This window comes from Lytechinus pictus, chromosome 14 (genome assembly GCF_037042905.1).
Source record: "Lytechinus pictus isolate F3 Inbred chromosome 14, Lp3.0, whole genome shotgun sequence".
Classification (NCBI taxonomy): Eukaryota; Metazoa; Echinodermata; class Echinoidea; order Temnopleuroida; family Toxopneustidae; genus Lytechinus; species Lytechinus pictus.
In genome coordinates this window covers 13866870-13879878 of record NC_087258.1, presented here as the reverse complement: position 1 = coordinate 13879878, position 13009 = coordinate 13866870, and the positions used below count along the sequence as shown (strand labels likewise).

The 13009-nt window shown below is 35.3% G+C and overlaps 1 protein-coding gene across 4 annotated transcripts in view; it reads left to right on the top strand.

Moving 5' to 3' along the window:
- Window positions 1–2518: 2518 nt before the first annotated feature.
- The window catches only part of LOC129275833 (rootletin-like), a 50869-nt gene continuing 40378 nt past the window's right edge, over window positions 2519–13009 (top strand). Inside the window, exons 1-6 of one of the 4 annotated variants that reach the window (XM_064109540.1) lie at window positions 2519–2846; window positions 4552–5109; window positions 8635–8826; window positions 9751–9834; window positions 11145–11272; window positions 12007–12042. In XM_064109540.1, coding sequence (XP_063965610.1) covers window positions 2781–2846; window positions 4552–5109; window positions 8635–8826; window positions 9751–9834; window positions 11145–11272; window positions 12007–12042 — 1064 coding nt within the window. In that variant the 5' untranslated portion in view covers window positions 2519–2780. The remainder of the gene's footprint in view (window positions 2847–4551; window positions 5110–8634; window positions 8827–9750; window positions 9835–11144; window positions 11273–12006; window positions 12043–13009) is intronic. The other 3 variants (XM_064109538.1, XM_064109541.1, XM_064109539.1) reach the window with 3 other exon arrangements.

Genomic DNA, 13009 nt, shown 5'->3' with positions numbered 1-13009 from the left:
CGGCTTATTGTAGCAGATCAATGCGGACGGAAGATATGCGAAGCTTTGGAGCGGATTTCTTTCTTTTGTCTCGATAAGAAGAAAATGCTATGCTTTGGAGCGGCTTTCTTTGTTCTTTTTCTCAATAAGACAAAAATGCTATGCATTGGAACAGAAATTTGAGTGTGAAAATGGGGGTCCCCTCCGTGGCACATACCCACTATGCATTATATACTGAGTGCCCCCTCCCCCCCCCCCCCCCCCCCGGATCAGTCCCCTACCAATTTCCTACTCTTAGAACCTCTATACATGCACAGGTCTCTTCTATTATATACTGAGCCATGTTTTCTATTCATGTTAATCAAGAACAGTTCACACCCAAACAATAACCAATCCCCCTGCCTTCAATCAATTTCTCCCCTATTATCAGCTTTATTTGGAGGGTGAAACTGTTTCATTGTTGGGTGCCTGTTTGCCATTTGCCTGGATGAATAGCTGTGAAGAATACAGAACCCTCCTCATTTCTTTCTGGTCAAGGGGCTATCATAATTAAACTTCTCTACTTTACACATAAAATTAGGATGGAGATGTAGTGCCTCCTCTCATTCTTTATTTCATTCCACATCAAGTGAGTTCATTACAAGTAGAATGGATTCATACTGATCCTGATACTTTGACCAACTGATAACTGTAAAGGTACATGTACATAATTATTTCAAAATGTTTTTGATAGAAATTTATGAAAAAAGATCAAAAATTATTACATAACTTGTTATTTTACATCTGATTTTGTGCAGTATGCTTGCTTGCCTTTTCTCTCTTTTTTTAATATTCAAATCATCTTCCGTTCGGTTGGCTTGACCTAAAGTACTGGAAATAAGCATTTTTTAAACCAGGCTACTGAAGGTCAGCTGTCATTTGAAATATCAGACCTTAATTTCCCAATAATTTTAGACCAAGGCCTCTTTTTACAGGGCATAATTCTGTATTCCAGCTCAAGTGAAAAAATAAAAAGGGGGACCAAAATATTTGAAGGCACAGTGGCCCATGCAGGAATTGCTGCCGACAAGTAGGTCATCCTACAATGTAGACCATAAAGTGACCCTTCATTTTAAAAAGGCAGGTAGATGTGATATTTTGCATTATCTCATATTAATTATAGTCCTCCATTGTATGATGCTAGGGAAAGTGCATTGGACTCAAATTGTCCATGGATAATACATTGAAAAGTCCACCACCATGACCATTGCAAACTTCAAATGCATAAATATTCATCAGATGAAATGACTGATAATTTAGCCAATGAAATTGCCTGTAGGCAATTCACAGGGCTGCTTCTTCATCAGATTGAGCTTAAAGCTACATGCATATCTTTTTTTATTTCTGATAACATGGATTGCACCAGAGTAGCGTTTCATTCAAGGAATTGTCAGACATTTTGTCCGACAAGTCCCATTTTATCTGACAGTTTAATACCATAATGCTTCTTAGCCAATCAACATCAAGGAAAGTTGTCAGATCTGACAACTTGTTGGACAAAAATGTTGATGAAGTATGAAACGCTCCCCTGGGTTCCTTCATTATGCTGAAGAGCAAATTAGTTTGCTGTTGCATTCGATTGAAGTCACCCAGATCTGGAAGATTATATGCAGACTTAAATACATGTACAGGTACATGTAAAAGTGTTATCTTAAACTTCAAGAGCTGAAGTACTCAATGCCATACAAATGTTTGATGTACAACATATATGGACATTGAAGTTAATTTCAAGCAGAAGTCAAGATACATAAAAAAAATCAAGCTTGAGCTGAAATCTGTCAAGCATCAGTTGAGTACATGTGTGGCTAAAAACATTAAAATACATGAGCCCTTTACATCATTTGCTGAATAGTATTGATCTTCAAATGTATGCTGAAAGTTGCTGAAGTTTAGTGATCCAATATTGATAGGAGGCCTGTCCTTCTTCAACATACAATGAATAGTACACTCCTTCTGATGTGAAATGATGGTTCTTAATCAGATATGTTCAACCCTTTTGCAAGAAGTTGAGGTAATCTGAAAAATCCTATAAGAGCATAAGAGAACCATCAGCTAAAAAGGCGAGGATTAAATAAAAGTACCAAGGCACTTGAAGGTTTTGCAGTGATGAAAAACCTGCCCCCGAAAGGAGGTAATCTATACAGAATTGCCATAAGGGGGCAAGACTAAAACTGTTAATTTTGTTATGTTGAGGTTCTAATCCTATCTAGATCTGTTTAAACTAGAAAAGGAATGAGAAACAAGATTAGGCCAATGCAGTACCTACAAGACCATTTAATACAGAGCTCTTGGTTTTTCTGAATCTGTAAATGAAGGAGCCATTGCTGTCCAGAATATCATCCTCTACGAGAAGTGCCTGCAGAAATATTCCAATAATGCAAGGATTCCGATAGTGAACTGACAGTGCCCTCTTTACCCTGTTCAAAACAATTTTAATGAATGGGCATTGTGCTAACCGATCCCGGCTGATTTAAATAATCAATATTCCACTATTGTCCCCTAGTTGTAGGGGACGCTACTTTATTGGAATGACTACCACACGCATTAACAATATTACGTTTGACTTTAACTGCTTGCTTTTATATATTTAATATGATAAACAACGAGGACATATCGCAATTTTTTTCATGCATTGTGCAGCTTTGAACTTCAGTTTAGTCTGATGTAGGATCATGAAGCCGATTGGCCGCCGTTTTTATTATTTTATGACCGAGTGGAAGAGTTAATGGTTTGGTAACTTTGGTTATCCAGTTGAAAGCAAGATGGATCAAAGGGGTGGAGCAGCTGATATGGAGGAGCAAGGATGGGTCAAAACTAGGATTCAACAAGCAAGTTTGATTGTGATTTTATTTGCACTTCACCTTTCTTTTCTTGTGATGGACTAACAATTATTGCACACTTAAAAAGTTGTGGACCTTTATTTGTTTCTTTACTTTATTAGAGGTGATATCTCCTTGGTATAACTGTGAGTCTATGTTGGATGATAACATTACATGCTTTGAAACATGTGGGACATCAATGCACATGTGCAATTTTTTTTTCTGCTTGTGTGTGCATGAAGTAAACATGTACATGTATGTGATTATTATTTGTTGTGTTTTAATAAAGTCATTTGTTTTTGTTTGTGTGTTTATAATTTAATACCTAATGGTAAATGTCTTTTGATATTTAATTTGAACATTAAAATAACAGACACAGGATAGGAAATTAATGAAATGGAAATTATCAATATATGTATATTGCTGCACTCGCACTTGTTACAGTACTTTCCCCCTGACCGAGAAATATGCACACAATTATTCAAATCTCTTAAAATTCCACACAAGATTCCAGGTAGCATTGATGAATTTGAGAGGAATTAATTTCATCAGCAGAGTAGGTCAATCATAAAGAAAACTTTCAGACACACACTAATTCATTGCTAGTTTACAAGAATATTTCTACTAAAATTGCAATTAAAAATGTCTGCTGCAGTTTATTTGTTTTTTATCCTGATTACCAGTTAACCACCATTACTTGGAGATAGAGTTAATAATGACACTATTAAACTTTGCACATCATAGAGAAAATTAGTACAAGAGATATTATAGATTATTAATATTTCAAATTTCTAATATCTTTTCCAAACTGTTCATACATGCAAGTTCAGATTACAGCATTTAAAACATTTAACACATAAAGCGAACATACAACACATTCATGAAGCGAACATCCATGTAACAAAATACATGTATTAGTTTCAGACTTTCAAACATAAAGGCTTTGATTGTACATAATTTGAAAGTTGAAACTGCACAAGTGACATTCTTTTTACATTAATGCACTCTTCTAATAATGATACTTGTATAGATGAGTGCACAACTGTAAACATATCTGCTGATATTCTGCACAAGATACATGTAATCCAGAAGTTATAGATTACTATCATTTAATGAAATATCCTGCCTGCCTCTGGATTCTTTTATATTTTATACCTGCTTCAATCAACTAACAGCTGCATAACAACTGATTCTTATCCAAAGAAACACACAAACATTGTTGCAATCAGAAATAAAGTAAAACGAGGCACAGCTCACTAATGCTGGATTGGTTAAACAAATTATTTTGCAGTGTGTGGTCACTAACAATGAATCCCAACATTGTTTGGGTATTTCACCAAAGAGAAAATTTGAAATGCAAGTGCAAAAGAGTTTTAAGATCAAAGGCAAAGTTTGAAAATGAAAGAAGAAGTGCTTTATAATAGTTGAACAACCAGTCATACAGAATGTAGAGCAAAATGTAAGAGCAATCATCATGCTTGAATATTTTTAGTCTACATTTTCCAGACATTTAGCTAAAATTAAATAACTTGAAAATAAAATTGGTGTAGCCTGAAAATGCAAAAAATCAAAGGATTCTTTTATTTTTTTTAATGAAAGGTATAGAAAATTCAGTTTATTTCAGTACCGGTACATATTGCATTTCAGAGTTTCCTTTTCTCATAGTGAAATCTAATATATTCTACTATTGAACACCACACACATGCACCCACAGTGGGAAGACACCATCCAAAAGACTGACCCAAATTACGCCGATGCTACCGACGAGGAACTCACCGAACGGGTCAAACAGCTTCTCGATCGCCATGGTTACTCGCGACGTCATTCCGACTACAGCCTTATGGGCTTCTCCTACACCCCAAGCTCCACAAGCCCCTCCCCTCCCAGCCAGGGGAATTCCCCTCGGAGACATTCAAACATTGCAGGGTATGTTCCAAAGATGCCTATATATGAGGAGGGCAGGATGCGCTCCATGGAACTCCCAACACCCCGGGAGGAGGATGAATTTGAGGAGGAGGAGGAGTATTCAGGGGATGATGTCAAGCATGAAGGGGGTAGGAAAGGGGAAGGATGGAACGAAGAAGAAAAGGAACAAAACTATGATCAGTATATTAGTTATGAGAATGAATACCCCATTGACGATGATTGGTACATTAAGACGGAACCAAGGGCACCCCACGAAGGGGTCGATTTTGATGAAAATTCAGAGGATGCCATTTCTGAAAGGCTACTTTTTCGCGAGATGGTTGATGCCAGCTGCGACACTAAAGAGGTGCTTACAATTTTGTTTCCTTTTTTTTTGTGTTGACATATTTTCCTACAGTTTGTAATGTAGAACTTAAAGAATACCTAGGTTTTATACATGATCCTATTGTAAATACAGTATGACATACAACATTTGAGTTCCAAGACCACGTTTCTTCAGATTTTGAAAGGGGAATGGAGTATTGAAATGCCTTAATAAAAACAAAATGCAAATTCATGACATCCTGCCAAAATCAACTTTTAATCTTGGATGTACATTAATTACACTGCCAATATTATTTGTGTTGTGTTCTATGTTGTGATGTAAAAGCATTCTGATCAATAGCAGGATACGTTATGAACAACAAAGACAAAATGAAATTGAAATTGCATTTGACAATGATATTATTCTTTTCATCAGCAAGTTTTATGCTACTTCTATAGCCATTTCTACTCATCAGTTTATTACCTGATCACAAAAGTCATGGGTATAATAAAGACTTTTTTGATGTGGTTTTGATGATTGGATGACGATCAATCATTTCATTGAAAATATAAAATGTGATGAATGACAATTTCCATCTGTCTGTCAGCTGAAATGAAAAGAATAAATATTGGCCCCTCTCCATTTTATTTCATTATGAACTTTGAACTTTATTAAAAATCTATATACTGTACTTCAATGATTTTTTTGTGTAAGTTTCTCCATGGTAATGATCAGTTATTGCTCCCCTGTCCTCCTTTATTCAGTTACCATCTAGTGAACATATTCATATTCTCCTTCTTTCTCTTTAAATGCTCTTCTTTTATCTCCTTGCATTTTCTGAAAGCCTACGTTTGTTCAATAAAAATATATTTATGATATAGCTTTTTCAACTGATTTATTTATTGTTTATACTTCTCTACATAAATCGTCTGTGTTATGTTTGAATTTTTATTGTTTTTTTCTTCCCATCTTCTTCACTAGTTCAATTTCTACTCCAGCTTTTGACGTATGATTTTTATAGAATCTTGATGACCATAAAAATGCAATTTCGTTTTGGAGAATGTTGTTGATGGAAAGGGGAGGGTGGCCTTTTTTGCCTTATTACCACTTGATATGAAACAATTTTAGTTGCAACTTTTTTGCAGAGTATACAATGGTTGCATTGTATACTTTCTGAATACATTATTAACAAACATTCAGGGAGCTTTTTTATTATGTCTCCTTCAAAATCGCCTTTAACAATGATACAGCAACAATGCATATGAATGACAATAAAGGCAATTAGATATGAAAACTCAAATTTCCAGTTTCATTTTCACTTGGCTATTTGTGAAAAAGTTGCTTTGGTCTTTACCCCCTATTGTCAAGCAATATCATTTGCAATTTCATAATAGTGTTTAACCTTGGGGGAAATACAGGAGGAGCTTGTATATGTAGTACTAAATAGGAAATTAAATTTATTTCATCATTCAGTACTAAAGTATCAGACAAGCTAGCGAATAGTGCATTGACGTTGTCACCCATTTTGAAATAATGATTAAAAAGGTGTACTTTTTTTAATAGTAAGTACATGTAATGTTTTATTTGTCCATTTCTGTTATCAACCACATTTAAAGTCATAAATCTGAATGTTTTTATTTAAACTGCATTTTTAAGCAGCATTTGATTTTTCTTGAAGTTGGAGAGAACTCTTTTACTTTCCTCATATGATAATTTCTTTAGTGGAAACCATATTTTTGTTTAAATTAATTCTGTGATTCAGTCATTACCCATTCACACAATCTAGATTCAAGGATGAAAATTTGTCGTAAACCACACGTTTTAATCGTTTTCCCCAGGCGTGTTGGCTTGTGATTGGAGGCGTGCTCGATATGGCTGAAAATAATTCATAAGTTCCATTTTAGCACGGCCTTGCTTGGTGGGTAATAATCTTTCAATTTTCAGTCCAAACCCTGTAAGGGATGGGCATTCACCGTGTAAAGTTGGCTTGGCTTTCAACGGATCATAATCCCTGGATTTAATTAATTAACAGTAATATCTAGAGTGGGCACAGCCAAGGACAGTGCTAATTGCACTCTGTGGAAACGCTCGATTAATGTACTGAATAGGGTTGGACTGGAAAATAGAGCAAAATTGAAGTACATGTATGATTTTTTGGTGTGTCTTTAGATCGTTAATCCGTCTTGGTTTTATCTTCATACTATATCTTCGCCCATGATTTGGACCATTCATTACGCTGCTGGTCTCTCGTTGGCTGTACTTGTGGAAATATTGTGCAAGATTTGAGCTCTTCATAATATCAAACTGAGAACGTATCAGTCTAGCATTTGGCTGTGATTATATCCAAGACGTTCTGTGATAAATTTTTGTGATGTATCTTATAACTTTTAGAACATTGGCGGAGGTGAGTGTCAAGGAGTGTGATTTTAATCATCTCAATGAAAATATCCTTACTTTCATACACAGAATCAGATGGGAACAATGTATTTCATTATTGATTGCTCTTTTTTCTGCCGCTCCCCCCCCCCCCCCAGATTAAAAAAAAAAAAATTCAGCAACCTATGGGAGGTCGCCTCCCTCCCCTGCTAAAATGAAATGTGAAGAATGTGCATATATCATATTAATATGACTTGTTAATGATTAAACTTCATCATTCGTCATGGCTTGTTATACTGGAAAGGAGAGAAAAGACACTTGATCAACAATTAATGAGATTAATATGAAGTTTCAGTGGTACTACTCATTGCTGTTATTATCGCCGATGAGAGAAAGCATTTTTTGTTATGCATGCCATCAGATGTTTTGTCAGGCTTGTTATTTTACCGTCTGACATGTACAGGATCTCTCAATCATATTCTAGTAGCAATAAGAACAATAGAAATATTAATGTTCTTTTACTCATGGTAGCCACTTCATTTCCAAAAACTGTTCTCCCAGCGGGCCCTGCCTTAAACATGATTGAAGTTTGATTTTATCTCATGTTCCATTGTTGGAAATTCCCTTTCAAAGTGAATGTCAGTACATGATCTGTGTAGCATGCTCGCTTGAAAAAAGCTTGTCTGAGTGGAATGGTTCCCGAGGAGTGGGGTGTGTGCAGTATTTCTAGAATAGTGAATAGTGGTGAATATGGTTTATACTCGCCTCTTTTGAGGACTTTGACTTCACCTTTGTGAAAGAATAAATTATTGTACTACATTGAATGATAGAAATAAACTCTTTTTATTCTATAACTCTTATTCTAATTTCAATCATGAAGTTCAACGAATGTGAAAATTCATTGGAATTTAATTATAGAATGTAATTTTAGAGATGACTGTACAATTGTAATTATTTCTATATAGTATTAGTATGTATTATATCAATACACTTGTCTTTTAAGTATTAAGTTGAAGCAGAGTTTAATGTACAAGGCAGATACCGGTATCAAGCGGGAGGATCAAAATAGTAGACTGGACTTTCAAAACATTTTATAGCTGAGGCAGAAGCTTTAATATGAACACAGTGGCTATTTTATTTGTATTTTAATGGTTATTTAATACACTGTTCTTTAATCTTATTTTATTTCAGTTGGAGCAGAGTTACAAGGCGGATACAGGTATCGAGCGGGAGCGGGAGGAGCAGAATCGTAGTCTGGTCTCTCAGAACGTTGAGCTGAGGCGGAAGCTTGAAGATGAACATAGCAGCTACAAGAGGAAGCTCCAGGCGTACCAAGATGGCCAACAGAGACAAGCTCAGCTTGTACAGAAGCTACAGGCAAAGGTAAGCCTTGTTGTCAATAGGAAATGCTGATTTTCTTGCTTGTCAGCATATCAACTTCGAAAGAATGAGAACAAAGATATTGAAGGGACCTTAAACATTTTTTCAACAATGTCTCCTATGATTTCTTCAGAACTACATGTAGGTGTCCATCTGCATGTAGTTCTTTCTTTCAAATCCTTCTGGAGCAATCGCAGCCTTTGGCGAGGCATTTATCTGCATTTGCCTAGAGCTCTCCATCAAGGTGTAAAATAGTTTCCTTGTATGGAGGGACTCCTTGAATGCTTGAGTGCCAGATAAGGGTAGTTCTCTGCTAAAGCCAGGGTAATAATGTGTGCATTGTGCTTTAGTCATTTGTATTATATCAAAAAGTGATTATTAAACAGGCTCATAATAGTATTGTGTCCTTAAATAAATCGCTCTGATCTTTTAGAAATTAGTGTAAAAAGAGAAAAGCTGTGTACAAACGTTTACTAGCTCCTCTCCCAATAAGAGCTTCATATTAAAATCACTCGCAATTTCTGAAACCTTGCATGTACAGTGTAGTTTTAATATACATTTATATATCTATTATAAAGCTATTTGTGAGTGTTTTTGGCCTGTAGAAAGCATGATACAATCTTTGGTATTGTCTATTGTTATTGTCCAAGGAATAATTTTCCTGGTATCGCATCGCAATTTGTAAGTCTGCTACATGTATGCATAAAGTCTTTTGTATAGCATACTTTTACATAGGACTTTATATTACTTTTAGTTGAGAGAAATGCTGTTCAAATTTGTAAAGCAAAATTATTCCCTGTTGTCAATGTAATTGCCATTAACATTGCTTTTAAACAAAACTTTTTTTCTGGCTTTCCAATGTAGTGAAATTATATATTAACTCTTTATCTTGACTTTTGAATATATTTTTCAATGTCATTCTTTCAGGTCTTGCAATACAAGCGGAAATGTGGAGATCTAGAAGCCTCTCTTCATGATAGTCTCAACGAATCCGATCGAGAAAAAATATCTGTAAGTCCTTTTTTCTCTCGACGTTTTTTCTTTGCCATAATGTAGCCGTCTCATATTACAGTGTTGGAACACTGCAGCTGTCCAGTATGTGATAATTGGGATATGATCTAAGGAACTAATTCTTTGTCCAACGTTTTCCTCTATGACATGGACAATCCCACACACACATCCTTGGGATAGATTCTATCATACCGAAATTATTCCCTGATAAAATGTTACAAATGCTGAGGAAGTTCTTCTGTCCTCTGGGGTGCTCCAATATCACTGGATTATGCAGGATCAATCAAATATTGGAGAGTTCAACAAAACTCAAGCAAGGTTTTGTCAATCAAGCATAATGAATCAAAAACACATTTTTCTTTTTCAACAATAACTTTTGTGAATTATTTCTCATGCCCATTTTAATGTGTTTTTTTAATAGTATAAAAAATAGTAGACCTCATTGTGATTTCTTTATTGTGGAACCATCTTTTAATATCACAATATTTATATGGATACATATTTTCATACAATAAGGTTTCACTGGAGAGCTTTTCATGAAGCCTTTTTCACGTTGCAAAAATAAATCTTAATAGAAGCTACCCGGTGCATTAATATAAGGAAATCATTGTTTCTGATCAGCCAGAAATAAATTTGTTGGTAATGACTAGTAAAAAAAATGCCCCTTGAATCACTTTCCAGATTTACCTTTTCATGGATGGTATGGTAAAAGTCAATCGCAAAATTTATTGACAAAATCCAACAAAGTGACAAGTTGATTTTAAAGACTTTCCCCAATTCATTGCGGATTGTTGTTCAGGATGTGTGCTGTGTAAATCCACAGCCATCAAAGGTTAATATGGCCATGAATGCCCCTCTCAATGGCCTTGGAGATATTTTGTACATATACTCTCCTGTGGTCTAGTGGTTGGTGCATCAGACTCATGATTGAAATGTTGTGAGTTCCAATCCCAGCTTGGTCATTATCTCCACTTTAAAACAAAATAGGCCAGAGAGTAATTTCTGTTGTCTGTAACGGTTAGCCACTATGACTGATTATCAAACTTAGACTTATTAGTTTCTTATGTAATTGGTTATACAGTATACCAGCTTGGCGTTGGTGAAAGTAGAAAACTGCTTTGACGAGTCCCCACTCCTCAGAAACAGAAAAACTTTGTTCTCATTTGTGCTGTTATATAGAAATGCGCTTGCTGTAAAGGAGCCTTGCCCTATTAATATGTTTGCTTCATGAATTTATCTATATATTCCCCCTATCGTGTCAAGAATAGATTAAAGAGAATAAACTGAGAAATTTCATATGTTTCATATAGCTCCAGACCACGACTGAGAGTTTGCAAACTCAGCTAGAGAATGCCGAGACAAGACTTAAGATGCGAGAGGATGAGCACGTCTCAGAACTGGAAGGCACACTCATCAGGCTGGAGGAGGAACAACAACGGTAAATATCTTCAGTGAAATACGGAAATATATACCAGTAATCTTAATTGATCATTATACTGAAGAAGTTCTTCTATTAGACCCAATGTGTACTAAACTGTAAACAGGGGCCTGTTTCATAAAGAGTTTCAACTGTTGTAACTTTGCAACTACCATGGTAACAGGGCTCAGCAGTCAATCAAAATCAAGGTTACCATGGTAGTTGCCAAAATGGCAAAGTTACAACAGTTAAATTCTTTATGAAACGGGGGCCCCAGTGTTCTATCTATGGATAGCAAAGAGTGATAATGTAAAGTATCAGTAAACATAATAACCATACAGTGAAATAAGTTTTGACATTTCTTAGTAGATTAGTTAAGCACAGATCTGAATCCAATGCTTCTTTTAAACCAGAGTAAAACAAATGATAATGAGTCAACAATTATTGATTTATTTTTATACTTCATTTTTTATTTTTATTTGGGGGTTTCTTATCTTTTTTGTCGGGGAGGGGGGGGGTCCCATGATATTCAAAATTGTATTCATGGATTTACTTCAATTAAACTTTCGTCTAAAGTCCACCTTCCATATAAAGTCAAATTTTCGCCCAATACAAAGCAATTTTTTCAAACCAAATCATGCAAAACATATGTCGAACATGTGGGGGCCCAAAGGATTTGATTTTGGCAACACAACTTGTACTACTTCCTTAATTTGAAAAAAATGTTCTCTGGTATTTTGTTTGACCTGATAAAGCAACCTGCAATTAGAACTGAAAGAGGAGCTCCAGAGGTAACACAATGTTTCCATAGCACACTGAACTTTCATGTGATCTGTCATTCTTTGTGTTACCGTCCAAAACTTCCTGTAAATTTTCTATCATTTTTTACCATGTCATTGTAGTGCCAGTACTGTTATATTTCAATGCACACTGTATAAAAGCTGTGCACTTTCTTGAATAAAATTATGTGATGAAAATATGAAAATATAGGCTATACAGTGCGTATCAAAAAAAAGTTTACACTTAAAAAAAGTCCTGTAAAATTATACATTTGTAATATCCTGAAGATTTTTCCACATTTTAACATTGGTACAGATCCATTTAAGCAAATGACGATATAACTGTTGAAAAATATTTCCGCTTGAGTGACCACCATTTACTTTTGAAAAGTTAGTGAAAAATGATTTGCGCAGAACTTTGAAATAGTTATGCGAACAAAAGTAGACCTTAATCATGAAGAACACATGGAATTTAGCTAGTAAAATTGATTTGAAGATATCTTTTACCCTTTTTAACTTGTTTCCTTGCCCAAAACACTTCAAAGAGTGCATTGCGCCCCACCCCGCTCCCCCACACACCAATGCCATTGTGACGATATTTGCTTTACACTTAGTTGTGATTTACATGAAATGGCTTAGGCTTGATTTTCATTTTGTTAATCATTGTCAAGCTTGGAATAAGTGTGGAGAAACAAGTATTGAATGAAAAGTGAAATGTAAACCCACTTTACATGATAAAACCTTAGTGAAAAATGCTGGAGATGTCTGATATAAACTTTTGTTCAGATTCAGTTATGTCTTCAGATCCAGCTGGCACAAAAATGGTAAAGGTTGTGCTTACTAAGTGTTGAAATTTCAATTTGGGTGGCAAAATTGTTACAAAATGTTTGAATGCATCCGTTTTTAATCAATTGACTAAAAGTGCAAGGGAAATGTATGAGAAATGTTTCGCAGGGAAAGTTTGATTTCGCCCTTTCCC